The 27,195-nt window shown below is 37.7% G+C and overlaps 1 protein-coding gene across 1 annotated transcript; it reads right to left on the bottom strand.

The window, feature by feature from the left end:
• Positions 1-750: 750 nt before the first annotated feature.
• Positions 751-22,541, bottom strand: LOC145992743 (carotenoid isomerooxygenase-like). The gene is made up of 11 exons (XM_083129132.1): positions 22,502-22,541; positions 15,879-16,215; positions 14,574-14,685; positions 13,554-13,700; positions 12,164-12,305; positions 11,654-11,807; positions 10,857-11,074; positions 8,226-8,402; positions 7,062-7,322; positions 2,204-2,302; positions 751-1,847 (listed from the first exon to the last, which is right to left on the bottom strand). The coding sequence occupies exons 2-11, from the start codon at positions 16,213-16,215 to the stop codon at positions 1,674-1,676; spliced, it is 1,821 nt and encodes a 606-aa protein (XP_082985258.1). The 5' UTR covers positions 22,502-22,541; the 3' UTR covers positions 751-1,673.
• Between the last annotated feature and the right edge of the window lie 4,654 nt (positions 22,542-27,195).

Raw genomic sequence — 27,195 nt, 5'->3', positions numbered from 1 at the left:
CTCTGCTAGCTGTGTTTATCATTCACTTGTATATAATATAGTACATAATCTGTTCTCGGAGCCGAGGTGTGTGCCAATTCAGGAGCCGCATGAGCATTTTTCTTGATTGAGTGATTCAATTAGGTTCTTTAGGTCACTTTTCTGTCACTTTTGGCTAATTGCAATGATAAGGATGAGTGATGATGAAATTTATCAAGGGGCACTCACCCATGCTCAGGCTGGAATTCGAACCTGGGACCCCCTGACTTCTTGCAATTTGAAGTCTTGCATTTTACAACGATGGCTCGAAGTAGCAAGAGGAGTCTTTCATCTTGTTTGAGTATAGAAGATGCACTTCGAAGAATTTTTGAAATTGAATTTTTAAAATTACCCAAAGGAAGAGATTTGGAATTTGAAAATTACCCACTTGGGGTTAAGATGCTGAGATTATACCCATTTTATGGATGCTTGGAAAATTCACATTCTTAGTATAACTCCTTCATGGTTCCCTTTTTAGATTAGAGAATCACTTCAAGACACAATACGTTTGCTTGAGGAATTTGGAGAGAGGGGTCGGAAAGTACGTTACCCCATTTACGTTGGCACATATGTTTGGAAGTTATATCTTCCTTTAGAAGAAGAATAAAAAGCAGTCATTCAAAAATATTTTTTATTATGTGCATGCATACATATACATGTAGAGACACGGACACTGCCGGCTTATAATAAATACATTGACTTTCAATGGAATTGTTACAAGCTGGCAGTGTCCGTGACTGTACATACATACAGAAAAAATGCACATTTAAATTAAATAATGTAAATCCAATTTACATAGTAGCATGTGTAGTCAAGAACTGGTAAAAATAAATATAGTCAATATATCACATATTTGTTTCTACAAATTATTCCTTTACATTCTTACTCTGAATCAGAAACGTGTTTATAACATGTATCTTTTTTTTACATTCCTTTCAATCTAGATATGTTTTCTAAATAAAATCTTTTAAATTATTTAAACTTTATGCTGAGTTTGAAACCTATCTGAATACTATTGATAATAGTTCTCGGTTAGCACGCAATTTTAATTGTCTTAAGAAGAGGTATTCTCTTGAAGCATGGTGTTACAATAGATAAATAAAAAATAGACAATGGATAAGGTAATATCAAACAGTGCTTGAAGTGAGGGGGTGGGGTGGGGGATGGTTTCCTCCCAGCTAGCAAAATTAACAGAAAGCATCTCCCAAGCTGTCTCGTTGCACCACCATAGGAGCATTCCCCCAGTTAACCTCAAGGCTCGACCAAACACTTCCCCTCCACCTAACACTTTCCCCTTTAAGCGCTGATGTCAAATTAAAATTGCATGCTAAAAAAAAACCTTAGTTTTTCTTTAAAACATATATTTGAACCGGTGAGACCAAGAAGGGAAAGATTCCACTTTTTGAATAAAATGGGCTGAATACTTTGAATACATATCAGAACTAAAATAAAGGTTTTAAAAACAAACCACTTATTGAATATTGGTACTATGGTTATGATGAATAAGTTTGTAATTGTAAGTTTCTTCATCCGGCTTTTAGTTTTGGTTGCTATGAGTTGTTTTTTTTGATTTCCCGAAAGTAAGGTCGAATGGAATCTTTCCCTTCTTGGTCTCACCGATTCATTTATATTGATATACATAAGGAAACTCTGCACTATTGAAGTGCAGCAAACCATCCATGCAAACATTTAGGGACAGGGCTGGGTGTTATAAACTCCGCTCTTCCAATTTCTGCCCACGATCTGGCATCCAGGATAAGAACTCCTGCTTTGTTTTCCAGACCTTTTCCCCAGATCAAAGCAGAGACCACCAAGCCATCATCTTCACACTGCAAGAGAAAAACGTTTGTTCTATAGACAGCTTAAGAAACATAAAATTGTGTGTTATAGAATATCAAAAAGTAAATTTCCCATGTATAATTTTGGTGTAAATGAATGAACAAGAATTATAATGGTTCAGCATTGTGCATTACACAGAATAATACTGTATCTTTCGTTTTAACGCTTTAAGTGTGGAGAACATATATGCATGCAAACACCCTCCCCAGATTTTGCCCCATCCATAAATTTCTCCACGAACACCTGATTAATAAAGACTGAAAATTTACATTTACACCCCATAAAAACTTTCTCACATTCATTAATTCCAAAATATTGGAGTATTGTAAAAGCTACGAACACTTACTTTTGGCTCAGGAGATGGTATAAAGACAGGCTCACTAGCATAGACGTTGTCCTCACACCATGTACTATACGTTCGCATTTTGGTGTCCACTTTGATCAGCTGAAAAATGTTTAAAGTTGTATTACATGAAAATATTAAATAAAAATATAGCTTGCACTCAAAATTACATCATAAAAGTATTCTAGAGCTCTTTCCCACGTGCAATCTTCCCACCTGCAAGGGCAAGAGTGAGGGAGTCACTTGTTCTGAAACCTAAAAATATTGCAGGGTAAGTCACTCCCCTTTTCACAAAACCACCTCCTGTTTCTTCTGCCAGGATTGCAATGCCACACTGCAAACTTGCTCATGAATCAGATGGCAAGAGGTTTGCCACGTTTGTCTAGTTGGTAGAGTGTCCGACTGTCATGCTGTAGACCCTGGTTCAATTCCGGGGGGACCGATCTAAGGTTGGAATTTTTCCAGTCTTGTTCCCACATAAAGTGGCTCTGGGTCTCACCCAGCCTCGAAACAATGGGTACCTGGGGGCAACCCTGGGAGGTAAAGGCGACCAGGGTATGGTGCTGATCACATCCGCTAAAGGTGCTTCATGGCACAGTGCTATATGCACAGGGAACTTTACCTTACCAATGGCGACCGACAAAGCTCTTGTCTCTGTCACTCCTTTCTTACAGCCCCTCTTACAACTATACAACAGCCCGACCCTGTGGCCGAGTGGTTAGCACATCGCACTGCGACGCCAAGGGTCCCGGGTTCGAATCCTGGTCGGGCTTGGTTGTTTGTGAATGTCCATTCATCAATTTCATCATTTCATCACTCATCCCCATCTTCGCAAATTAGCCAAGAGGCACAAAACGCGAAGTAAAATAAACTAAATCAATCAATCAATCAACAACTATACAACACCGGTGCTCATGCGAGTCGCCACAAATTTTTGCAGGGGGTGTCGGGCAAATGATAAAAGTTCAATAGTAGAAAAGTAATAAGTACTATTATTACCACGCTTATAAATATTATTATACAATAATAAATATTATGAACTAACAAAAATAAATTGTATTCAAAATAATAATAATTATTATTATTATTATATAAATGGGGAGAGACTATCCATGAAACGAGTGAATAACAGAACAACTATTTTCCATTATTTCTTTTGCAATTTATGCAGTTAGTATCTGAAATGCATTTTGATATTAACTTTTGCATGTCTCGTTCAAGAAAAGGCTTTATATGTTAGGTGGAATTGTTTTTCATAAAGTTCGTTGTGTGACCTCTCACCAACTGTAATTATTAGAATTTTGAAAACTGTGGAACCAATTGTTCTTTGGATGAAATGGTAGAATATAACCTTGGTTCTGTATTTTTCACTCAATGTTTTCGATCCTATGCCATTTTTACTTTGATTATTCTGTTCAGTAGCAGCGTACGCAGGATTTCATCAAGGGGGGTGTTATTTAGAAAACTTTCTACAAATACACATTACCATTGTTTTATTATACTTTAATTAATAATAATAATAATAATAAATTAATAATTATTATAATTAATTAATTAATTAATTAGTTTAATTACTACTAATAATTACTACTAATGCAGCTGCTATTTATGAAAGAAATACAACAAAATTACATTTCATTTGTTTCTTTGTTACAAAATAATTGTCTAGTCAACGGTTGTATATGATAAGTGAGACATTTTAAGTGTGAAGAAAATCCATAAAAACAAGCAAATATATTAAATTTATTGAAATAATCGAAATATGAAACTCATTCAAGGAGCCGCGCTGGTCTAGTCTGACAACTTCTTGGGATATCCGGGTTCGATTCCCGGAATTGGTTGGAATTTATCCAGCCTTGTCTCCGCACCCAGCCTCATAGCAATGGGTACCTGAGAGCAACCCTGGGGGATGAAGGCTACCGGAGCATGGTGCTGATCACATCACCTGCAAAATAGTTCGAGATCGAGAATCTTCGGGGCCCACCACATGGCACGGTGCTATATGCACGGGGGAATTTACATTACCTTTACCTATGGAACTCGCCCAGGATGATGATGATGATGAAGCACGAGAATACATGTTGCCAAATTCCACTGAGTCTATGTTTTCGTTGAAAAGTAAGTTTATAGACATTCCAACACATTTATCACTTCTAGGTGATTCACAAAGCACTTCTTCAACATTATTTAATGATGTGGATGTAGACTCAGCATCACTTGAGAGTTCACAAGGGGATGTGAAATGAAGAACGTTTGCAATGAGGTCGGCACACTGCGACGAAGCAAGGAATTTTCACAATTCTCGCGAGAGTCACTGCGCGACTTTTGGCAAAAAAAAAATTGCAAAATTGAACTTTGCGGCCGCTTAGATTGTGTTTGGAATGTTGTGTTTTTCTTCATGCTGCATGGGAATAATAATTCAAATTATTATTATTATTATTATTATTACTGTCGCAGATCTTTGACTGTGATAAATTAGCCATTTTTAATTTTTTCTACAGCATTTTCCATAATATTTCAAAAGCTCAAGGGGGGGGTTTAAACCCGGTAACCCCCCCCCCCCTTGCGTACGCCACTGATTCTGTTCGAATACTAACTAAAATTAACTTTATTTCTGTTCTTAACAATAAGAGTAACAAACTTTCGGATTTCTTGTATCTTTAAATGAATGATGTCAATTTCCAGGGGGGGTTCACCGACCCATTCCACCCCCTCCTCCCAACGCCCATGCCGGTGCTTGCTCTTGGGTCAACGCATGTATACGCGAGCACTCTTTCACAAAAACAGCAGATTCACTAGGCCTGTCTTAGATGTCTTCAACTGCATTCCCCTCATCAACCTTGGAAAATCTTTCTTCATTTCCCCTTCCCAAACTTCTCTGTAGTTTCCACATGCTTAATTTTTACCAGATTCCTACTATGCCTGGTAAAAACCTCTGTTTACGGTAGCACAACTGTGGTGACAAGAACTTCGATGTTGTCAAGAATGAATGAATCGATGAGTTACAATTTTTGGATACATTTTGCACTCCTCATAGCACTTAAGAGATAAAAAAGGGATGTAAGGAATCACTTGAGAAAGTCTAAAGGTACAAAGGAATAAAGGGACCTTCCATAAGACACATTAAAATGATAAGGAGAGGGTAAAAACTTCTTCAGAGACAGTGTAACAGGCCAGTTCCCTAAAAACCTTAAAACACTTGTTAAAATATTGTCATCTCCTCCCAACATTGATAATAAACAGTTGGGAGAATTAAAAGTTTGAACGAGGAAATTAAAATCAGCTCGTTCCATAAGAATATGCCAAACACTTAAAATAGCAAGTGGCCATGTTTGTCTAATACTAAGTGGGAACACAGCCAAAGGACATGTGTCCTGTGAATCGTACTTATGCATGGAGGGAAGGGGCAGAGAGGAGCATGCTTCCTTATGGTCAGAGATGAAAGGCTGGAAGGGAAGATGGACAAAGTTTTTGTTTACGGTCAAACTATAAGAGATCAGGAAGAAATAAAAACTTTATCAAATTAAATTTCATGTTGCACAGGAACATGAAAAATCAGCATGATGTCAAGGTACTGGTCATCATTACATGAACATTATTTATCTTCAATAATATCCCCTCAATCTAGAATAAGAATTGAAATTTTGTTTCTGATGGAAGAAATATGGATTCTGAAAAATATTAGCTGCTATACTCGTAGCTTAGAAAAGTAAAGCAATCAACAAGAACCAGTTGTGCTGTGAATTTTAGTAAAGGGAGGGAGGGAGGGAGAGAGAGAGAGAGAGAGAGAGAGAGAGAGAGAGAGAGAGAGAGAGAGAGAGAGAGAGAGAGAGAGAGAGAGAGAGAGAGATTTGAATTAAAATTCACAAATACTGTTGACTAGAAAGGTCATTTATGGTAATGTTTCCAGTGCAATAGTACATCTTTTGATAATGCCAAGATTCAAACAAATAAATTTACGCGGGATGATCGGAAAAAAAAGGTTGCAAAGCATATAACTTTTGTTTTATTCACTGTAACGTAACAAACATTTATGTGTAAATTAAAGACATGTTTGTCTTGTTGCGAGTTTGAGGACTTCGGATTCTGACCATGTATACCCGAGAAGCGGACATTTAAAATGGTGACTCGTCTAGAAAATTGGTCAAGAGTAGAAGTGAGGGCAGTGGTGCGGTTCCTGTGGGCCAAAAACACTACACCTGCTGACATTCATAGGCAGATTGTGGAGGTATATGGGGAGGGGACAATTTCAAGGCAACATGTAGCGAAGTGGTGTCATGCCTTCAAAGAAGGACGGACCAGTATTGTTAATGACAACCCTGGACACAGTGGTAGGCCCAGTACCTCAACCACTGATGTGAACTGTGCTCTTGTGGATGAGTGTATTTGTGAGGACAGAAGAAAAACATTACGCTCAATATCAGATGAGCTGGGACTACCATTTGGTTGCCTGGCCACCATTATCTGACATGTGATGATGTCAAAAGAGCTGCTCACGGTGGCTACGAGAACTTGACGTGGATTTCTGTGCAACCGGTATGGAAAACCTCATCTACCGTTGTGATAAGTGCTTGAACAAAAAAGGTGATTACATCGAGGACTAGTGTTGACTGCCGTCCATCATCAGGTGTGTTGATCTTCCAGCTATGTCTAACACATATGCCATAATAGGCTTTGTAACCTTTTTTTTCGATCATCCCTCGTACAATACCGGAAAATTAATATTAAAAAAAATCTATGTGTTAGTTTGGTAAAATTTATCACACTAATTTCATGAAATATACAATGAGGACATATTAAATATTGTGAATGTTTTGAACAATTGATAATATATTTTTAAAAAAACTTGAAGGTAACTTACTGTTCCAGGATTATCTGCATCTACATCTGAGGAAATAGCATAAAAATATCTATATTTCTTCCCACAATAGCTTTCATAATATACACGAGGAGTCTCACAGCCAATGTCACAGAGGATTTCTGGAGTAACAAAAAGCTTATCTTTTGTTCCCACTGACTTCTTAATGTCATCTTTTGAATCAAACTGTGCAGAAAGAGGCAGCACAAATCTTAATGGCCTGCCACGAAACATTCCTGCATAATTGGGGTTCCAGGGTGCTGACTGAAATAAACAGACAAAAATATTCTTGCATTTTCATGCTGAGCTACAGCGGAGCCAAAATTTCACATTTCTGGATTAACACATTTCCATGCTGGTTAAAAATTTTAAAAATTCCTTAACAGTTCCCTCAAAAATATAAAATCGATGTACTCTCAAGTATCATAAGGAATCAGAACTTACTACATGTCAGTTTAATTCGTACCTCCAAGGCAAAAGAATGAATAAGACACCTATACAATAGAACTAACAACATATTTAAATTTTGAAAAATGTTAAAGCAGATTGGATCAATTATTTCACAAAACTGAAGGCTTCTTGGCCCATGAATTTAGTAAGAAATGAAAAAATGACATGATCCATCCTTTCTTCTAATTTTGCATTACTCAAATTTTTCATTAATATGCCTATTTAGAAATGGAACTTGTGCATAAAGTGTAACTTTTATTGTCATTTACATTTTTTATGTTTGTTATTTTCTCCATTATTGTCATCAAATATTAGCAACTTTGTAACACACCAGAGTCCAAAAACAGATAAGAAAATATTGTTTACACATTTAATAAATGTAGTAACTGTAACTTTACATGTTTCCACTATGTTAAAATTAATGTAAGGGTGTATAGTAATGAATGTTAAAAACTATCAGAACTATAAATTTTGTCTTGTCCCATATCATTGCACAGTCACAGACACTGCCGGCTTGTAATGAATACATTGAATTTCAATGGAGTCGTTACAAGCTGGCAGTGTCCGTGACTGTACTATGTATGATTTAGTGGATGAAATAAATAAATAACCAAACAATCGCTAAAGCCTAAAATATGTACAGTTTCTACATAATAACTCCATTATGACTGCAGATACACTGACAAATGCAAAGATTTGGATTATCAAGTAAGATACCTTTAGAGCCTCGATATACATGCAGTTCAGCATTGAAGAATCCTTGTAGCAGCAAATGTCAACAATTACTTCATTACGATTTTCATAACAGTTGATTATGTGAAGGAAGAAGAAGGCTTTTGCTCTGTACGATGCTACATGAGACCCATCTTGCCTTGACAGAAGGTGTATCTCTGTCTGGAAATTAAAGGAAAAAGAAGAGAATTGCTATTTGTAAGAAGAAAGAAGCACCACTGAGTTTGAAATTAATTTCTCAAACAAGATAACACATCTATAATTGCATTATGAGTACATTCCTAAAACATATGAATTGCCTTGATGGCCAAGCATGAGTACTGGACTTATGGTGACCAACGTTCGACCACGAATTTAAAGGAGATTTCCAACTCGGCATTGAATTTACAGGAGATTATGGGAGATTTAGTTGCAACAAATTTTGCACATTTCTAGCAGTGTGGTATCACTCTAGTAAATGTTTGTGCAATGGATAATATTAAACAAAAGAATTAATGTACATTTTATGTAATATACGGATGAAAACAGAGAATAAAATTTTACAAATTTGAATATATCTAACCCAAGCGTCAGGTTAACCTTGCAGCAGGTTTTCGCATATGTAGATCCAAACGTGCGCACAAGAATATAGTTCCACTGAGACGGGTTCTATTCCGACACAACTGCATACTTGCAAGAAAACAGTTATTTAATTTGTAAAATACAGACAAAATAATACATCCATTAGCAGGTGTGGACTTGATCGGTTGCAATCACTGTGCAGACGAACTTGGATCCGCAGATTCGCCAACTGGAGTTTGTATTGAGCTGAGGAATCCCTGAAGCCCAAGTGCGAGTCGAGCAAGACTGAATACATTGCAGAGCACGTGGAATCCGTGATACCAGTGTTGCACATCCCACTATTTTAACCCTATGTTTATTGTGATTAATAATCGTGCTATACAGCGGCGAGAATGGCTGAATCAAGCAAGGTCTCCTGTTCAGCGAGTGTTATTGTGGGCTTCATCCGAAGGGAAAAGCTCTTCAAATCAAGCAAGTTGTTTAAAATGCATAATCCTCCTTACGGAAACAAGATCAAAGTAAAACAGGGCGTGAGGTGATTTTCCGTCAATGGGCGCACGAACTGTATCCCGGGTGTTGAATGATTTGCGGTTTGAGTTTAGGAAGAGGAAACGATTGTTTGTTGTTTGACTACAAAAGAATGTCCCCGGTATTAAAAGATATCCCCGTGAGAAGAAACATGTTTATTATTTGGAGCAGACGTGCTTTAACTCTGGGAGGGGCGTGGGCGTTATATTGATTTTTTTTTATATATATATATCACCATGCAAAACCACCGCCAGGGCTGAAGAAACCGACGAGAAAGGGAGAGGGGAAGGGGGAGGCTTATTGTTTCACCCACTGACGGCAATGACGTCTTTGTTGAAGGCGCATATATTTACTGTTCCGTGCAAGGAAAGAGATGGATGATTAGCAAGAAATGGACAGACCAAGAGTTGAATCCTGGTTTAGTGAAGTGATTCATAAATTGTAACCGGAATAATAGCAGCAGACAATGCACCTGATTGTATATATCCACAATAACAAATCATACTTTTTTTTTTTGCTGGTATAACTTGAAGTGCGTGTGTCTTACAGTAACAAAGGTTTTCATAAACGTATTTTTTTATAAACCAAAAACAATAATTTGTCATTAAATTCAAGAGGGCCTGTCGTTGTTTACTTATATCTTTGTTTATTTTTATTTTTGCGTGCTCGAAATATACACACATGCTCATGGGCGTCCGGAAGGGGGGGCAATGGGGCCAATCCCTTCCCTGGAAAATGAAAGTCAACCAAAAATTATGTATTTCACACATATAATTTCATTTTAGCCACAATAATATGTGTTAATTATTGCATTAACACAATAAATTCAAATTTAAGCAATGTTATTAGGGAACTACACTCTTTTGGGGGAAATGTGACTTGTTTGTCCCCCTGGGAAAAATACTCTCATGTTTCGAAGATATTTCGCATTTATATTAAGTAATGACACATTTTTTTAAATAATTTATGCGCCGAAAGTACTTCTAAAATGTTATGTTTCAGGAGACAAAAAGAAACACAAATATATTCCGCTTGACATGCATGCGGGTTTTGATGTGTTGTGCGGTTGGCAATACTGTGGATTTTCTCAGTGTCTGCGATGTAAGCAGCTCGGCGGTTGAGGCAGGACTGGCACGGAAGATTCTGTGCTCAGTTCCCGCGCGGATTGATACATAAAACCTGCTGCAAACTTAGCCTGACACGCGGCTTAGTCCTAACCCATATGTATTTGTCCACTGCTTCTGCAGAACTAAGCATAGTTAACTACTGCAAGATATTACATCACTTCACATTCATTACATAATACAATACATGAATATATATATATATATATATATATATATATATATATATATATATATATATATATATATTTTACTAAGAAATAATTTTAATTGTGCTGCAGAAAATTAGAAATAAATAAAATCTGATTAAGTAAATATTTTCACCATAAAGGCAAATGCAAATTGCAATGTACTGTTAAATATTTTTATTATTTTTTCACCAAGAAACCAGTATAGCCCTCACCTCCTCATTCTCGTGCCACTTTAAATTAGCAGCCATGGGTTTGGATGTGATTTTGTTTTTCACAACAGCAGGAATGGATATGCACAATGGCTGCTCTAGAATCACAAAGTAGTTTTCAGTAATTCCAAAAGTGTGCATATAAGAAGGATGCATTCGCCAACGGGAATTCAATGATGCAATAATGCTTGCTTTGTTAAAACTAGTATCGTAAAGGTTTTCTGAAAATAAAACAATGAATGGATGAATAAAAGTACTTCACCAGTTGATTACTTGTTGATTTTTCTCTTAAAATTAGGCAAAATGAATAAGGGTAAATATTTCCATGATTGTTAGTAAAGTTTTTGCATTGGACTAAAAATAAGAACAAAAATACAAGTACATTAGTTTTAAAAAAAAGGTTAGGAACTTAGGTGTAGTGGCAAATCATTATTCTCCATCCTTCCCAATAATGTTCCTAAGTTGCCTAAAAATTCCTCTAGAATTCTAGACAAAAACTTCAATGAGAATAAAGAACAGTCTCTTGGTATGTCAATTTCATGATTTTCAATAAATTAGCAGTGAAACTAATTTCATTATTCCACAAAATACAATATGATGTGCACTTTAACTTTTAGCAGTATTTCTCCTCAATTGAAAGTGGAGTATATAGATTACAGGAATTTATTTCTAGAATCATAGAGACTACAATAACACTAGAATTGAAAAGTCTACATAATTCCATGATATCTCTACCAATCCTGAAAGCAAAATGAGCAATGTGCAGCCAAATGTTTAAAAATTAATTCAAACTATTTTACCTCTTTCTGTGCTCTTTTTGGATGGAAATTTTACAATGCAATATTTAGTTCCTGCCATAGATATTTGCAAGCCCACATTGTAAACAGTGCCATCTTCTGTTATATGAGGATGCGAGGAGTGGTTTACTATGGCGACATGCTCTGACACATCAACCTGTAAACAGATATAAAAAGTTGGATTTATGATAATGACAACAAGTCATTAGCTACAGGTTCAGGAAAGATAACCCAACCTCCATGGCAGAGTGGTTAGCTCAGCATTATGATGCCAATGGTCCCAAGTTCAAGCCCTACCCTGGGCATGGGTGCTCTTTGTGAGTGTTCCTTCACCAATTTCATCATATCATCACTCATCGTGATCTTTGCAATTAGCCAAAATTGGCAGAAAAGCAACATAAAATAAATCACAGCAACAAGTACGATAAATATGCAGAGATGATATAAATTTTCAAAATATCTAACCTGAGTTCAAGTATAAATTGTAAATGTAAGTTCGAAACATTATTTTACCCGATCTAAAGTTTCCAGTGTTTCTGGATTTATCCTGTGGATGTAAGGAGCTTCCGTGAAGGCATAAAATGCATCATCAATAGGGTAAATGGAAATCATGGCATTATCAGATAAATCCTCTGATCTAAATATGGAAGCCACACTGCAAAAGATTAAAAATTTCATTAGTGATTATTCAAATGTTAAAACTGAACACAACAGAGTTCATGTATTGAATGTGTGTATTCATGATACAAACAAAACATATTCACAATATAAATTTATAAATTGTTCTGAACATAAAAAATTAATATAGCCAACCTCTTTGGAGGAGTGGTTAGCACAGTGTGCTATGTTCCAGGTTAGAATACCGGCATGGGTGTTCTTTGTGACTGTCCTGTCATCAATTTCATCATATCATCACTCACCTTTATCATCGTGATTAGCCAAAAGTGGTAGAAAAGTAATGCTAAATAATAACAAAATAATGAAATAAAATAAATTCAAAAATGGCAGAATTTTACATTTGGGGGAACGTCCCACTGAAAAAGTGGATGTCTATGATATTAAAATATCTATGATACTGTAAATATAAATCGACATGTTCGATATCACTGCATGTAAATGCAAACAATGTGATTCATGGACGAAATAAATCAATCAACCTTCTAACAACATTTTTATATGTGATTCAAATACAGGTAAATTTGATGAATAGTCTGTGCAATTATAACATGAAGTTGAAATAGTATTTTCCACATTGAGAAGTATGAATGAATTTTGTTTAATGGACAGAACATGGATCAACAACAAAGTAAATGACTTGTAGTCCAACAGCCTGAGAGAGGGAAGGGTCACTCCCACGTGCAGAGGTGGGAGATGATACAACCAGTTATGGGGTGATGTGTGGTCAGCACGATGAACCCCCAGTCATTGTTGTCATTGTTGTAGGTTTCCATGACTGGGTTAACCTACTCATTTTTAACTTCCCAATTTCCTCACGATGGTGGGTGGTCACCACTCCCATACACAGGCCAAATTCTCAGGAGAAAAGTTGCCAGGAAACTCGAATCTGCACGCATCCCACAGCTGGAGCCCGAAGCATTATGCCTTAGACTGTGCAGCCACAGTGTGGGACGGACAGAACATGGAACAATATTTTAAACACACACACAGCATTGGCAGAATAATGGTTGAGCTGGGTGTATAAAATATTAATAGTTACTTGATGAAAAAACAATAATGTTATATTTTTGTGTGAAACGTGAAAGTTGTTAATTTTTTTTTTAATTTTCAAAAAACAACTTTAACATCATGGATATAGTTTACTCATGGTCTCACATTTCCTAACAGGCCCCGAAATGCATGATTATATAAGGTAGAATTAAAATAAGTTTTCATTTGTTTGTACCTTTGAAAAATCGTCTGGCATGGATCTGGGACTGCTGTTGTGCCAAACTCCGTAACCACAATGCGTTGAGCTGCCATGTTACGTCTGAAGGTTTGGGACTGAAGAAATCGGTTTTGGTACGTAATCCTTCCACCACTGAAAGAATACCTGTAATAGATTTTCATTAGATGAGCAGACAATTCAAATTAAGTATTTCTTTCCACAATTGGAAGATATTACACTATGTGCACAGTTGTTGGGGACAGGGGGGCTGCATGATATTCTCGCAAATCATGTAATTTCTTGAAAATTCTTCAAATATTCTCTGTGTTAGTCATCCATTGAAAAGTACACTCAGTAATGTGTATATCTACCAGTGTAATAGTACTTACATAAGAATCCTGTAAAATTTAAACCATCTTTGTAAAAGTTCTGGTCAAATCCGAATGATATGTAAATGACAAAACAGTTAATTTATATGTCACTCTTCTTATCCTGCCTTTGGCCAACCTCCATGGCAGAGTGGTTAGCACAACTACAACATCCTATGATGCCAGGTTTACTGGATTGGAATTCCAGCCTGCATGGGTGTTGATTGCGATTGTCTCTTCATCAATTTCATCTCTATCCTAATCGTTGTGATTAGCCAAAAATCAAAATTTTCCTGTCTTAATCTTTTTGCCTTCATGTTACATGTATATATTTGGAAAATCGATTCTTGTTTTGATATATATTTCAACCAGTGCTCAGAATATTTAATTATGTTGAAAATGAAGCACCTCTGAGGATATGTTCTATCATCTCTAATCATTTGAACCAATTTGCTGTACCGCAGACTACGTTCCCATAATTCAAAATGGAAAAGGGTCACTGTAAACTACACCTTACTAATATCATTTGAACCCTACAATGCCTATGGCAGTGCCAACTGAATTATTATTATTATAATAAAAATAGCTACATAAGAACATTAAACAATGAAAGAATTTACAGTCTTTTTGAATACTACCTTGTCATATGAGAAAGTTGCATTATCCATACCTATGTAATAGAGCTGAACCATCAAATAAATGCTTGAACTCAGTATCACCGAACGAAAGCTTTCCTGGCCCATTCCTCAACAATGTCCCTTTCAGCCATGATGGTATAGAACCTGTGAAATAGGAAAGATAAGTATGTCATAGAAAATACAACTTTCCAAACAGGGGTGGTGGCAAGGGTGGGTCAGAGAGGGCCAAAGCCCACCCAAAAATTAGTCTGCCCCACACTTTCGAAATGTAATAAAAAAATTAACGATAAACATAAATGACAATGTGTAGGTAATGATGAGTACGCTTATATATAGAGATTTTTTTTTTTTGAAAATGACGCCACCTAAATTTTTGACAGACATATAGTGGCACACCCACAAAAGAAGGTCTTGCAACTCCACCGTTTGCAAGTTGCACCTATCCATTTGTTTATGAACAGCTTGGCAATGTATTTGCATAATATTATTGTTTTAATGAGACTCTTCCTCATGTTAATATAATGAAATTGCACTTCTGAGAACTTGGAAGATGCACATTGACATTGAGAGATGGGTGCCAGGAAGGGAGGATGTGGGGAGCTGGAAGGTTCCAGATTGCTTTGGTTAGTGTCATAGGGTGTTCCAGAAGTCTGATGGATTTAAGTAATCAATAATTAACTGTTGAGAATAGCAACTTGCAGTGATTCGCATTGCATTGCTAAATGCTTGGGGTAGTTGTAGCAATGCACAATGTGTAGCACAGTTTATCAAGGCAGAATCTGTTATCCAAACACAAAGGAACTTCACAAGAAGGCATCAGGTTATAGTGTGTTCACGTTAAGTGTCTAACATTGAAGAAGTGAAGGGAAAGATGAGAGACACAGTAATGGGTGTCACCCCAGAGAGACTACAAGAAACAATGAGAGAACTTGACTCCAGCCTACCTGCAGGCAACTACAGTAGATCTGAGCAAAACAACATTTTGAGTTGCCGATTGCAATGAAAATAACAGGAAGCTGCTATCAACAGTTTGTGAGTTAATGGAATATTAATTGGACATTATCCATTGTCTAGTGCTTTTTACTTATACTCATTCTAACACTAGTTCTCGGCTTCAGATGAACAAATTTCTTTCTGCCTATGCTGGGGATCCTGAACCTACAATAAGGCTGTGATTTTACTGCAAATCTGGTGCGCTAACTAACTACCGCACATGAATTTAGAAATACAGAAGCAGAGAAAAATCCAGAAAGGGTTAAATTCTTTGAATACCTCTTTCGATTTGAACAGTGACTATAAGATATCCAAACTACTGCAATATGGTGAAATGCACTTACCACTGACAACTCCTTCAATTGGCTCTATTACTTCTTGCTTGCATGATCTTAACCAAATTGAAACATCACAGTTTGGGTACAAGTTAGTCCCTGCAGGTCTCTTCCCAATATCTGCTGCTAAACCGTGTGCATCGACCTCTTTGTCTCCCTGCGTTACTCTTCTGTTTTCAAGAGTAAATATGGTCCTCAGCAACCACCAAAGGAAGTCTAAGAACATCTCTCTTCCGATAACCATTTGTCCACAAACGACAGAACATAGAAGCACCGTTGCGGCCACTTCAGTTTTCAAATTGAACTTAGCTTTCAAATCTGTGGTTTTTAAATCACCTGCTTTCATCTGGAATGAAAAACAAATCATTATTTTGTGCTTAATTCTGTTATGATTGAGCCATTGAACATATTTGTTCTTCCTCACAGCTTGATATCAAACAGCTCAATCACAACATTCCTGCAAGCAGCTTAAAAAAAAAGAGAGATCACAACAGTTCAGCTGTTTCATATTATGTATAATCATGATATAATCAAGCTGTGAGGAAGAAGAACAAATATGTTCAATCACAACAAATTCAGTTCATTTGAGTGTGTCGTTACCTTTTTAATGTGTCGTGTATGTTATGTGCAGGGTCCTTTACAACCTGCACTTTCAACCTTTCTCAATGGACTTTTTACACCCCTTTCTTTACTCTCAGGTAAGGATTTTAGAAAAGGGGATTTCCCCCGTAGACACTGAAGAGTGCAAAATAGCAATCTGTGCCGGCCTTCCCATTAATTTTAATTCATGAATTAATCCCATTCATAACTACTCCAATATTAGTGAAATTGACGGCTCTTGAAAAAGTGCTCAGTTTTTAGATAACTTTTACGAGAGAAACACACCTATACCCCAGATAGCAAGGTAGACTTACCTCAAGTACACATTAAATTTGCGTGAACTTGTAGGAAAATTTCAGAGCAAGTCTGCAAATTTACAGCAAATTGAAAGCAAAGGTACTAATTACCAACATTTGAAAGTGCAGTAAGTTCTAACTGTAACCTGCAGCTAACTTGCACGATAAGTCTCAAGGCTTGCTGCAAGTTAACATGAAACTTGCAAGGCAAGTGTTCAAGATCTGAGTAATTATTTTTTCTAAAATTTTAGTTTTTTTTGTTATTTTATGTCACTTTCTATGTCTCTAGTTTAATCGCAACGACGAGGACAAATGGTGAATTAATGAAATATAAAAAGGGACAATGTAGAATTCGAACCTTTGAGAAACATGCCTCTACAAAAATAATTGTTGTTTCTAAAATAGTAGCTTGTAATTGTTCTACATCTCTACGTTATTCGTCACCATGAATGGTAAATTAATGTACAGGCAAACACCAGGAAACTTTAATACCTTATCCAAGATTCGAACTTGGGAACATTTATTTCAAGTTTGCTAAATCCTAGAACCATCTAGAACGTAGTGGCGGCGATTGGGTTCCAAAACTAGGTGGGCAAGGTAAAACAAGTGGGGCGGAGGGGGGGGGGCAAAGACAGTTTACTTTCCCTTGGTATATAAGGTTTAGTATAGTGCGGATGCATAAGTGGCAAAAAGTGGGGGTAACTGCCCCCGCTCCTCCTAATCGCCGCCTCTGCCTCGAAGTCATTCACACAATACCAATAAAATGGGAATACACCAGTGGCATACACCAAGCTTCACGTATTCAAATTTCACACACCTACCTATGAATCATGTTCTCAACACATACCTCGTAAGACCTTGTGACGTAAAGAAGCCAATGAAAAGACGGATTATTTACCAAGCAGAGAAGTTGCATCATCCATCGCATGCAGGAACATTTTCACGTCTTCATGAAACTGGAGAGTTGTTCAGAGCAAATTCGACTGAGGGAATCAAAAGTTTGAAAGAAAATTATAGCCTTGCAAATTCATATTTTATTGCCCTTATGGATTAAGTTTCCAATGATTCAATCCAAATTCTGTAATATTGGATATGCAAAGAATATAAAATAAAATAAATAAAATAAAATAATATAAAGAAAACAAACCTGCATTAGCAACCATCTCCATTTGTAATCAGCAGACACGGCAATAATTAAATATACATAATCGCTGCGAAAACATCTTCTGAAAAGAAAATCTGCGTCGTAACACAGTTGCATTTCGTGTTAACGACAATTATGTTTCAATTTTTGGCAAGTGTGTGTCATTTGCCAGTTCGTGAGATTTTGTCATCTTTCCTGATTCTTCAGATATGGAAGGAAGAATTCTGTTTTCAACTCTGATGCAAAATTGTGGAAGGGCTTATTTGATGGTAGTTTCAATATGAAATGCTGTTTCAACTGTCGCATGCGCAAACGTGTTTACACGTTGCACGCTAAATTTAAAATGTCTCGCTCCGAGTAGTACACAAGTGATATGCATATCGCTACATTCCTGTGTAAATGGTTTAATTTGTTTCTTCAAGTTCGATTTCAAGTGGCGTATTACTCAAATGCCATGCGGTATGTCGCGTATCGCTTGTAACATGGACGTGAAATATACCTTAATGGAATCGTTTTCTGTTTAACGACGCTTATTTGTACCCCTAGATAATCACAACGAGGAAGCGAGAGAACTATTTGATTTGGTTTATTTTACTTCGCTTTTCTGCCGTTTTTGACTAATCGCGACGATGAGGATCAGTGATATGATGGACACTCACAAATAATACCCATGCCCCGGCCTGGATTCGCACCCGGGACCTTGGCGTCGTAGTGCGCTGTGAATGGTAATGAAGAGATGAGTTAATTTTTTGTTGCAAGTCCACTTTATGCACAGATAGGCTAAACAGAGCTGGACCTACAGTTTAAAGTGGGATCCGAACCACTATGTGCCTCAACCGGGTATCGACGTTCTGATTACAAGGCGATGAAGACACTACGCCATCGGAGAGGCCCCACGCGAAGAGAGGAATCTTGGTTTTCGTCAAATGAACAATCCCAGCATTTGCCGCCTGAATGAGGGAAACCATGGATAAACATGTTAGGATGGCAGCCCACAGGGTTTTCTGCGATATCCAGAACACGAGTTCGCCACCTTAACCACTCACCATATTACTAGTAAAGTTCTGTTTTGGTGATAAGTAAGGCTTGATTCACATCTACGCTCTAGTAATGCTCAGCTCACGGCCCGTTCATGATCAATTGGAAAGAATGTTTGACCGAAGTGAACCTTGTGCGGGTGTATAAATACGTAAATGCTGTATTATACCATTCGTTAGTTTATACCTTATCTAGGCATTTGTGATAATTTTGAAAAGCAGAAGTAGTTTCTTTGATAATTTGAACATTTTCAAGCTATTTGTAAACTATATAGTTATTTTCGTTTTATTATTTTGTATGTTTCAAGGATAATAATAAACAAACATTATATAGCCTAATTGAATTTTTCTTGCCCTAGATAAACAACGGGCTTTTCCCTATGAGAAATACCCTCACGGAATTTCGTGTTTCTTCCCTTTACTCAAGGTTAATTTTTCTTCGGTATGCTTTCAAAAGTTGAGAGTGACATTCGAAAATTCTTGAGAAACTTGCTGTCGTTCTCCATTAGGCGAGGGTACAGGGCATAAAACCCGCATTGTGTTTTGCAGATTGCAATAATTGGACGAACCCAAAGGCCTTTTCGTTTTTGGAATTCTTTTCATTTTTGTATTTTTTTCCCAACGCCAGTTCTGTAAAAGCCAAATCCTTTTTCGAAAACACTGTTAGGGCCGGTACTGGGCCCTAGTGATTCTGGCCGCGAGAGATTCTGAAGTTTTCGACTTGGAGCCCAAGCTGGCAACCACCTGGAAAGTTCACCTTTCGTTCGAGTTCACCTGCGATAAGAGGAAATGGAACATGCCAATGAAATTCATCGCTTAGCAAATTAATGACATTGGCCAGAGGAGACTTAAAGATTCCATTAAATTCATTCGTTGTCCACGAATTTAAACCAAATTTTATGTCAACAAGCCTAGATATTACCACAGACAAAGGTAATAGGCAGACATTGATCTCAGGCAGCAAACTCGTGCATTTTTAAAAGAGCGCATGCAAGAATTTCGTATATCCTCCGCTTGGAGGCGCCCGCTTTCACTTCTGGTCAAACTAGCAAACAGCAGATGACACTGGTAAATTTCAAGCAAATTTCAACCTATTACATTTATCTGTGATATTACCAAACTAATAGTCTTTGTACTTTAATAAATAAATTACGGCATAAATTTCAAGGGGTTATTTTAATTAACGTATACAGTTAAAAAAGGTTAGAGAGCCATTTACGAGCAAAATTGTTGAGATCGGTGCATCGACTTAAAAAAAACAACGAATTTACCGGGCAGCAGACTCACGAAGGTTGAGATCCACTGCTACAGTGGAAACCTGCCTTGTTGATATGCAACCAAATCAACAGTAAACATTAACGGGTTGTCTATATGCAAGGATACTCAATAAGCTTTGGCAAGCGCAAATCTTCACGCACTTTCTTCGGCAGATAAATGAATTCATTCTCCTTAGAAATTCAGTCCCACGTTTATAATACAGCGTGTTCGGGTTAGAGGTATACAAAAATACACAAATCTATATAGTTAATTAACTTTCTTGTCCCAGTTTTGTACAAAGGAACTCAAAGTTTTTATTTGCGCTGGTACACTTCAATGTACGTACATCCAGCGTAGAGATGATAATTATTGAAGATCAGGCACACACAGGAAATGTACTACGTAGAAATTTTCAGCGAAAAATGCATTAACATCTCTACGCTGGGAGGATTCAGGCAATGTCGAAGTCTACTGTGTTTCAAGGGCAACAGATCCCGTTGCGGTAGCACTGGCAGAGACGATTCCACGCAGGTAAAACAGCGACAGCGAGATATCAGGCGAGGCCAGGCCGGCTCAGTAGCTCAGTGGTTAGAGAAATCGTACTGTATGCCAGAGACCCAGGTTCGAGTCCTGGTCGAGCCTGCATTTTTGCTGAAAATTTCTACGTAGTACATCTCCAGTGTGTGCCTAATCTTCAATAATAATACCAACTCTTAACAATTTGTGGGATCATTTGTTGGTGTTTGACTAGTCGTAGAACAAGTGCTTTGTGAAGTACAGCAGAAGCAGGGAAACCTCTTGCACATGAGTGTAAGAATGAGTAGCAAAATACTCTTCAGCAATGCACACGCGCTGCTCGAAGAATACGCCATGCTGAATCAATTAAAAGAACAGGCATAGTAGCGTCGAAAGTGAGCGAAGAGAATTCAGTGTAACCAGAGGCAGACTAGGATTCTCTCAAGAGTCCAATTTCGGCACAAAATCTTGGTTTATGATTTTTCACGTAAATGTATTGCCGATACTTAGGCACATGTGGCGTGCGTCTGTTGACAATATTTCGACCTGCTTGCATAGCCATACATGTCCCAAAATTGGCACTTTTTCACTCAACCCATAAAATCGCCAATAAAAAAATCCATCAAATGTTGCACATGACCAATATTGGTCGCAAATGACAGATTGACATGGCATCAGTCATCAGACATCTAATTATGACCCTTCCATAATTTCTTACGTATTTTTCTCATTCAAAAGTGCATTTCTGGATAATTTTTAACGCTGCCTTCCGACAGTTATTAATTTATCTAAATTTTCTGTATGAAGAAAACTGATAATTTTAAGCATTGAAAAATATCTCAATGGATGAAACTTTATAATACAGAAAACCCAGTGTAAATATCTCTTACGGTTTTCATGATATATATTTTCAAATTTGGGTTGTGCTACTTTTGTTGTATATGTATATGAAGCTGAGAATCACGGTATTCAAAACATCGCTAAATCATTCGAGAAAAAAGGAAATGGGGTATAGGGAGACAAAGAGTAAGAAATTATTACTGACTCTCTTGAATGTTCACAACGTTGATTTTTTTTTAAAAAAATCATTTGCTAACTTACGCTGTACTCCAATTTGAACTTAGAATCATCAAAATTTCGTACATATTACAGCATAAGATCACAGTCGCCAGGCTGAAATTTTTAGCCGCCATGGCGACCTGGTAGTCAAGATTTTTCGAGCCCTGCCATAACATATTTCGTAATTACGATTTTAAACCTTAATTTTAGAAGTTGTTCCAAGACAAATCGGGGGTTCTTTTTTAAGTGAAGTTTGCATTTACGACTTTGTTTTTCCCCGAATTCATTTGAAAATTTTGTTTTTATCAAAATTTCGGGTGGGGCTGTAGCCTCATCAGTTCCCCCCTTGGTACGCCAGTGGAAAGTTATAATAAATTTCATGCGTTTAAATATGAAGATATAGAGGCCAGAGAATTCAACGTAAAATAGAAAAAATGTCACCCAAAATATTTACTTGCAACAATTTATGCAACGTTACTGTAACATTTCTATTTTTTAATTAGCAATCTATAATGTTGTTCATTGTACTGCTGCAAGTAAGTTCATTACTCGAAAGTTGCCGAGATACAATTACTAGTTTCCTTGCCCGCGAAAAAAATAAAAAGAAATTTGAAAAAACTCTGGACCCTTCTGGATTATAAGGATGCCATTGAAATTCAAGGGTGTAATTAGAGCCAGAAATGTCCGTGACTGTACATGAAAATGCGACTGTTTCCAACTCACCTGTTGCCGCCCCGTATGATGCTTGCAGACAGAGGCTCTAGGTTCGTCTGGAAAGTTCTCTTCAACGCCAAAGCGTCGCTGAAATCTGAGCGCAATCGATACCAGAAAGGCTCCACGTTCTACGAGTATTACGCAACATTAAATAAGCTCATGGCGGGGGGGGGGGATAGGGAGGATCAGCGTTACTTGATTCCCAATGGCATGTGAAAAGCCTATTATTGCTTCTTATATTTGTATTCTCTTTCCATATTTCTGTGCTTTCTTACTTTGAATTTTCGCTTTTCCTGTCCCAGAATCTACTTCATTTTCTCTGTTGTCAATTATTTCTTTTTCTCTTCCGTTTTGTGTCTCGTTTACTCCGTTACTCTCTCTCTCTCTCTAGCTTATTTCGTCATTTTTCCATTCTCTCTCTGTAACCCAATCACATACATTTATTTATTTTACATTTTCTAACTCAATTTTTTTTTCATGATCATATTTCTCATTCCCCCCTCTCTCTCTCCCCACATTCTCTTATTTCTCTCTCTCTGCCACATTGTAATATTTATCTCTCTTTGTTATTCACTTCTTTCCCCCCTTATATATAGTCTACATATCTAATATATAAAAATGGATGTATGTGTGTGTGTGTTTGTTCCGGCATAACTCTCGAACGCCTGGAGCAATTTTAACCAAACTTGAAACACATATCACTTGCAGTCTGGAAAGAAATACTGTGGGGGTAAGACACCTCTGGCACCCCTAGGGGTGGTGGTGGAGAGGGGGTGACATGTAAAAATAATAAAAAACGACCGATATTAGTGGGGAAAAAATAATCGAAAACGACCGATATTAGTGGGGAATCAACAGTTTTCGGGGTCGCTAAGATGAATAGGGATACTCCCAATGCCATTTAACTACAAGACACCCCTAGGGGAGGGGTGGGTGGAAAGGGGTGACATGAAAAAAATAATCGAAAACGAGCGATATTAGTGGGGAATCCATAGATTTCTGGGTCGATTAGATGAATAGGGACACTCCCAATGCAGTTCAACTCAAAACACACCTGGGGGTTGGGGTGGGAATGGGGTGACATGTAAAACGACCGACATTAGTATGAAACCCATAGTTTTCGGTGTCGCTAAGATTAAGAGTGACACTCCCAATGCCATTCAACCCCCAAGAAACCTCTGGCACCCCTAGGGGGTTCGGATGGGAGGGGGTGACATGTAAAAATAATCGAAAACGACAGATATTAGTGTGGAATCAATACATTTCGGGGTCGCTAAGATAAATAGTGAAACTCCCAATGCCGTTCAACTCCAAGACACCCCTGGCAACCCTAGGGGTGGGGTTGGGAAGGAAGTGATATGTACAAATAATCGAAAACGACCGATAATAGTGAGGAATCAATAGTTTTCGGGGTCGCTAAGAGGAATAGTGACACTCCCAATGCCATTCAACTCCAAGACACCCCTTTCACCCCTAGGGGTGGAGGTAGGAAGGGGTGACATGTAAAACGACCGATATTAGAGTGGAATCAATAGTTTTCGGGGTCGCTAAGATGAATAGTGACACTCCCAATGCCGCTCAACTCCAAGACACCCCTGGGGTGGGGTTGGAAAGGGGGTGACATGTAAAACGACCGATATTAGTGTGGAAACCATAGTTTTCGGGGTCGCTAAGATGAATAGTGACACTCCCAATGCTGTTGAACTCCAAGAAACCTCTGGCACCCCTAGGGGTGGGGGTGGGGGTGGGAATGGGGTGACGTAAAAATAATCGAAAACGACCGATATTAGTGTGTAATCCACAGTTTTCGGGGTCGCTAAAATGAATAGTGACTCTCTCAATGCCGTTCAACTCCACAATACCCCTGGCACCCGTAGGAGTGGGGGTGGGAAGGGAGTGACATGTAAAAATAATCGAAAACGACCGATATTATAGATCCACCAACTTATTTGAAACCCTGGCCAGAAACAAGTGACGCTAGTGTCGAATGTTTAGGAGGGGAGCTCGGGAACTCTGGGGCAAGTGAAGGGATGGCAGAAACACGTGTTTCCCCCCTGTGTTGCCAAATCTAGGAGTGGGCGTGTGCCGTGAAAGGTTTGCAAGTAAACAAATATGCAGGCCGAATATTAAGTTTCGTTTCTAGATGTGGTAATTCAAATAACATAGCATAAGAGAAAGGAGGGAGTGGGACACTAAAGTTAAAAACGCCAGCTGTCTCGCAGAAGGATATCAACAATTTAAACACATAACATTAATATTCTAAATTATGTAAACTATATAAAAAAAATATGTAAAAAAAAAGCAACTTACTTTTGGGTTCTTGCCTCCGGTTAGCCTGGAGGCAGATTATAAGGTGTCTATGCCGGAGAGGTCCGAATTCGAACTTTCGCTGTCACTGTCGCTATTTACATCGCTACTTTCGGAACCCGATTCCAGGTTTATAATCAACGTTTGAACTTCATCTTCGAGAATTCCATCATTCTTCTGGTATTCTTTTTCCAAACGGATGGCATGTTGGCACATACATTCCCATTCCTGCACTGTGACACTGTCAATTGCACTTTCGGTAAGAGCCCTTATTTCTCTCAAATTTGAACTTACGTTTCGTGAGGCAACTCTTCGCTTTATGGTGCTCCATATGTACTTGATCGGGTTCAAGTCGCAGTGGAAGTCGAAGGACGTGGTGGCCGTGGGTTTTCAAAATTGTATCAGCTCGATATACCGGATCGGGAAGATTATTTTTTACTTTCAGCAACAATTCTGGCTTTGTTTGTTCGATATCGAAAGGGATGTTATTTTTTAATAGCCATTCTTGAATCTCTAGTTTCTTACTTTTTGTGTTCGGGGCTTTATTGGTTTGAATTGAGTGGTAGGAGGCATTATCCATAACAATGACAGATCTAGGTGGGAGATTCGGAATAAGTTTCTGTTCCAACCACTTCTCGAAGTTCTCGGAATTCATTTCGTTATGGTAATCGCCAGAAGTTGTTTTGGCCTGAAATATATTAAGGGCGTTTGGAACAAACCCCATGGAACCCCCGGCGTGACTTATGATAAGTCTCTGCCCCGGACTGTCGTTTGTGAAGACACCTGACACATCTTCACTCTGCCAACATTTTTTTACTTTGTAATTAGGATGAATCCAAGTTTCATCAATGTAAACAACAGGCCTCCCTTCGTTGCGGAATCTGCTGATCGCACGAAGATATGTTGCTCTCCAAACCACAATGTTGCTTCGTTCAACCAGAGCTAAGCGAGAGTTTCTACATTTTTTAAATTTAAAGCCTATCTGTTTCATAATTTCCCGTAGTGTTTCTCGCCCCCCTTGATAATTAATTTCTTCCTTAGCAATATCTAAAAGTTTCAATATTGTAGGAACTTCTCTTTTCACTACGTACATTTCATGGATTTTCCTTCTCAGTATACACTTATCCATGTCGCCAATGACAATCTTATTCTGTCGAGCACGCCTCCGTTTACCAGGAGTTGACAATTTCTTGTCAGGGGTTTGTAAATCTTTTTTCTCTCTTTTCAGTTTTTTAAGCAATGACTCCGATATACTGCTCTCTTTAGGGGTTGATCGCGAGGATAATTCCACCCGTCTCTTTTCTCTTCTTCACACTTCTCGATGATTCGTAGTAGCAAATTTCGCTCACTGCTGTGCACAACTTTCGACATTTTACACTTACTCAAAAACACGTCTACGCACATCAACAACACTCCTCGAATTCTTGAAGAGAGTAAAATTAGCAACACTGTGTCAGCGGAAGTGGGGAGGTCCTTGCCCGACCAGCGCCAGAGCAAACACCGGGGGTGAGAGAAGGAGATGGGGGAGGCCGGTTAGTTCGCATATTTTCCGAGGTTTCAGAAAGCTTGGTGGATCTATAGTGTGGAATCCATAGTTTTCGGGGTCGATAAGATGAATACTGACATTCCCAATGCCGCTCAATTTATTTATTCTTGATCTTGGAGGTGGAACTAAAAATGTTGTTCATAAATTGTTAAATTTATATTATAGTGAATTTGTAAAAGATATTACTTTATAATTTGTACACTGTACTTATACTTTAATACCTGTAAATAAAATGACTTACATTTTACGCCATAGTTATAATTTATTAAACACCCGGGCAATGCCGGGTAATCAGCTAGTCTACTATAAAGGAGAACAATTGCAATTATATTCATTCTATTACTTTTCATATTCATAAGAATTACATATTGTATAGCTCACAAGTACTTAAATAAAATAAACAACTATTATATGACAACACAAACTACCACTTTTGTAAAGGAAGAATATGATGCAATTTCTAAAAATGAAGTCATAAATTCAATACAGAACATGAAAAATAGAAAAGTCTGCAGAACAGGTGGTATCCCAATGGAATTATGGCGAGTAAAAAACTTCATACTAGACTGGTTCAATTGATATATGGCCACATGGGATAACAACAAATGAATGGAAAACACCATTAGTATTACCTACCCACAAAAAGGGGAAAATAAACGCTCAAATTATAGAGCAAACAAAATATATGCAGCAATTTCAAATTAAAGAAAATACCCAAGAAAATTGAAGAACAATAATGTGGTTTTCAAGAAGGTTGCTCATAGTCGTATATACCTAAGCCCCGCGACAGGTTCAGTTTGCAGCAACTTTTCTCATATATAGACCCAAACGTGCATGCAGAATTTAGTCC

This window comes from Lepisma saccharinum, chromosome 1, assembly GCF_977018435.1.
Source record: "Lepisma saccharinum chromosome 1, izLepSacc3.1, whole genome shotgun sequence".
Lineage (NCBI taxonomy): Eukaryota > Metazoa > Arthropoda > Insecta > Zygentoma > Lepismatidae > Lepisma > Lepisma saccharinum.
The sequence above is the reverse complement of the archived record's forward strand: the minus strand, read 5'-3'. Positions and strand labels throughout refer to the sequence as shown.